General features: G+C 40.9%; 1 protein-coding gene across 1 annotated transcript in view; it reads left to right on the forward strand.

Moving 5' to 3' along the window:
• The window catches only part of LAMP2 (lysosomal associated membrane protein 2), a 17,196-nt gene that overhangs the window by 6,913 nt on the left and 6,927 nt on the right, over positions 1-3,356 (forward strand). The window contains exons 5-7 of the mRNA XM_031554737.1: positions 612-823; positions 2,136-2,255; positions 2,527-2,602. Coding sequence (XP_031410597.1) covers positions 612-823; positions 2,136-2,255; positions 2,527-2,602 — 408 coding nt within the window. The remainder of the gene's footprint in view (positions 1-611; positions 824-2,135; positions 2,256-2,526; positions 2,603-3,356) is intronic.

Genomic DNA, 3,356 nt, shown 5'->3' on the forward strand with positions numbered 1-3,356 from the left:
AAAAAAGATATCAATAGAGCACATGCAGTTGTGTAGTAAATTTCCCAGCAGAATTCTAATAGAGTGCACTTGAGGGTATTAGACACTCCAAACACTCCAGAAGTGTTGCTGCAAACTGGATCATTTGAGCGTGGAGGTTTTTCAACTGGTTGCTTTCTGTTTTCAGTGGAAAATTTACTGCTTTTTCATTTAAATAATAGAAAGCTTGTGATAGCTTCTCATAGTTCTACTAGGCAGAGGAGACCAGCATATCATCCTGCTACATATGACATTGTTTACTTAAACTGCAAGGTGTATAGCAGTTTTATAAGCACTAATGTTTACTTTTGTGGATGTGTTTTGCTTCAGTGTATTAGAGAAGTAGCATTGCTTGTAGTACATGGATTTAAAATGATGAGTAACGTAGAATTTCTCAGAATAAATTGCAGCTGTTAATCACTTGGAGTATTGTGCCACAGTGCTGAGTTGGAGACTCTTCATTTGGTGATGAGCAGATCCCCATTGAGCTTAGATTTCAGCTTAGAAATGGGTGTCTGTACCAAACTGACTTCTCAGACATAAGCCTTAATAAAAACTTCATCACTGAAATGGTGGTTAAACCTTCTTTCCAGAGTCTAGGTGTTCTGCTGATACACCTACTGCTGCACCTACTGTTCTGCCTACTGTTGCCAATGTAACTACTGCATCTACCACCATTTCACCTGCTCCAACCACCGCTCCCAAACCTGAGAATCCAGTCACAGGAAACTATTCTCTTAAAACTGGAAACAAAACTTGTCTTCTGGCTACTGTGGGGCTGCAGCTGAATATTTCCCAAGACAAGGTGCCTCTCTTATGTTTTCAAATTTTGGAATAGAATCATAGAATAGTTTCAGTTGAAAAGTACTTTACAGCTCATGCAGTTCCAGCTCTTCCCTGCCATGCACAGGAACAGCTCCAGCAGATCTGGCTGCCCAGGGCCCCAACCAGGCTGGCCTTGAATGCCTCCAGGGATGGTGCATTCAATTTCCCTGGGCAGCCTGTGCTAGTGCCTCACCACCTTCATAGTAAAGAATTTCTTTGTATGTAATCTGAACGAACTTACTCTCTTCTAGTTTAAAACGGTTACCATTTGTCTTATCGCTGCACGGCTTGGTCAGAAGTCTTTCCCCATCTTTCTTGTGGGCTTCCTTTAAGTATTGGAAGGCTGCAGTAAGGTCTCAGCCCTTCTTCTTTAGGCTAAACAGCCCCAGGTAGCTCAGCCCATCTTCATATCTCCAGTGCTCTGATTGTTTTGATAGCCCTCTGGACTCACTCCAACAGATCCATGTCCTTATTGTGCTGGAGGACCCCAAGGTGCAGTGCAGTATTCCAGATAGAGTCTCACAAGAGTACTGCCGAGGGAAAGAATCTCCTCCCTTGCCCTCTGGCTGCACTTTTGATGCAATCCAGGATATACTTGGCCTTCTGGACTGCAGTTGTGCATTACTGGCTCATTTAAAGTTTGTCTGTACTGGTGTTTTAGATTGCCCTGACCTAGGTGCAGCACCTGTCTCTTGGCCATGTTGGAGTTAGTGAAGATGAGTAGAAAGGTTGCTGTGGTTGTTTTTGCGTGTGTGAAATGTGAGTGCAGAGTGTTTGCTTGGTGCACTGCTGGCTGTCCAGAACTGCTTCCAGTTGTACAAGACACCCCTCTGACCATGGAATAATTCTGAGGCCTAACACCTAGTTAGCTGCAAACCCTTACCTTGATCAGACCTAACTGGTTACTAGGAATAAATGTAAGGTCGTTGAAAGACTGGAACTTTCCTAGGCTCTTGGGGCCTGCAGCTGCTGTCTTTTCCCACAGAGGGAGCCAAAGCTAAGCAGCTAAGTTTTCTTTTAGATGCGCGAAGGAAAAATGCCCTGACCTTTCTTTTTATGTATTTATCTTTATTAAGTGGAAGTGAAACTTCACAGGGTGGTTTGTCTCAGTGATACCAACATGTAAAGTAACTCAAGCAGCTTTAGTTAGGTGGTAGCTAGACTTGGTGTTTGTGCTGTCTTCTCCTTTATTACATGCTCCTCAAGCTTAAGACTGCTGCTAAGTAAAATAGTAGATTCATGATAGATGCAAGTTAGCTGAGCTCCTTTGACGTGGTGTGTATGTGTTCCAGCCTCTTCTGATCAACATCGATCCGAAAACAACTGGTGCAGATGGAACATGTGGTAACACATCAGCTACTTTGAAATTGAATGATGGAAATAGGACATTAATTGATTTCATTTTCGTTGTTGTAAGTAACTTATACTTTAAGTTTCTGCTTTAACAGCATTGTGTGATGAGCATTTGTGGTAAAATCCTGCAACTTGCTGCTGATAGGCAGTTTTCATGAAGGAAGTGAGACTGACTAGCTGACTGCCATTTGCATCAGGGCAAAAAGGTGTTTGGGATGAAGTTGTGGGGAAATGTGGGACTGTGGTAAATGTACTAAACTTTGGAAATGTGTTATTAAAATTGAAAATGCAGAATGACACACTGACAGTTGGTTCTCACTTGTTAAACAGAATGCAAGTGCAAGTGTACAAAAATTTTATCTGAAAGAGGTGAACGTTACACTACTCAACCATCAGAACGGTTCTGGTAAGTAATGACTGCATGTAAAGTGAGTGTAAACTTCAATTTCTACATTTCATTGTATACTTCTGATGAAAATACTGTTCGTGCTTACTGCTACATGCTTCCTACATCTGAGTCTTTTAGTTGATATGAACAAGAGTAACAAGCACAAATGATTGCAAGGGTCATTTGAAACAACAGTGTAGGGTTGTGCTGAGACTTCTGTGACTGAAGCCTCTTTTTAATAAAACAAACTGGGAGGGCTTTTCTTACATTACAGTTCTCAGTAACATAAAATTCTGAGGTACAAAGTAAGTTGAAGCTTTTTGTTTTTCCTAAACCAGCTGTTGTCTTTGCTTGAAAATGGTGCAGTATTTTCCTGTCACTTCTGCTCAACACTGGAGAAGAGTCCAATCCTTCAAAAACTCAGGCATAGATTTTTCTTCCAAATCAGAAATATAGTTTTAAACTGTCACAGCTACTGCAATTAAAAGAGCAGTAAAGTGCCTGCACTACGTCTGTGTTAGGATGAGAGAAGGTATGAGAAAAGCCTAATGCCATATTGATATGGAGGATAGGCTACTGTTAAGTATTATAATATCCAAAAGAAACCAGGCAGTGAAATTAAGCAGATCAATCAAACTTAAAACTGTTTTGTATTTTAGAGTAGCCAAACCTGAAAAGCTGGTCCATCTAGATTCAGATCCTCAGTCCTATGAATGTATTAGCATGTTTCTTGTATTTAAAGTAGGCGTGGAAATTTCCTTTTTTTTTTTTT

Source organism: Meleagris gallopavo, chromosome 9, assembly GCF_000146605.3.
Source record: "Meleagris gallopavo isolate NT-WF06-2002-E0010 breed Aviagen turkey brand Nicholas breeding stock chromosome 9, Turkey_5.1, whole genome shotgun sequence".
In the NCBI taxonomy this organism is placed as follows: Eukaryota; Metazoa; Chordata; class Aves; order Galliformes; family Phasianidae; genus Meleagris; species Meleagris gallopavo.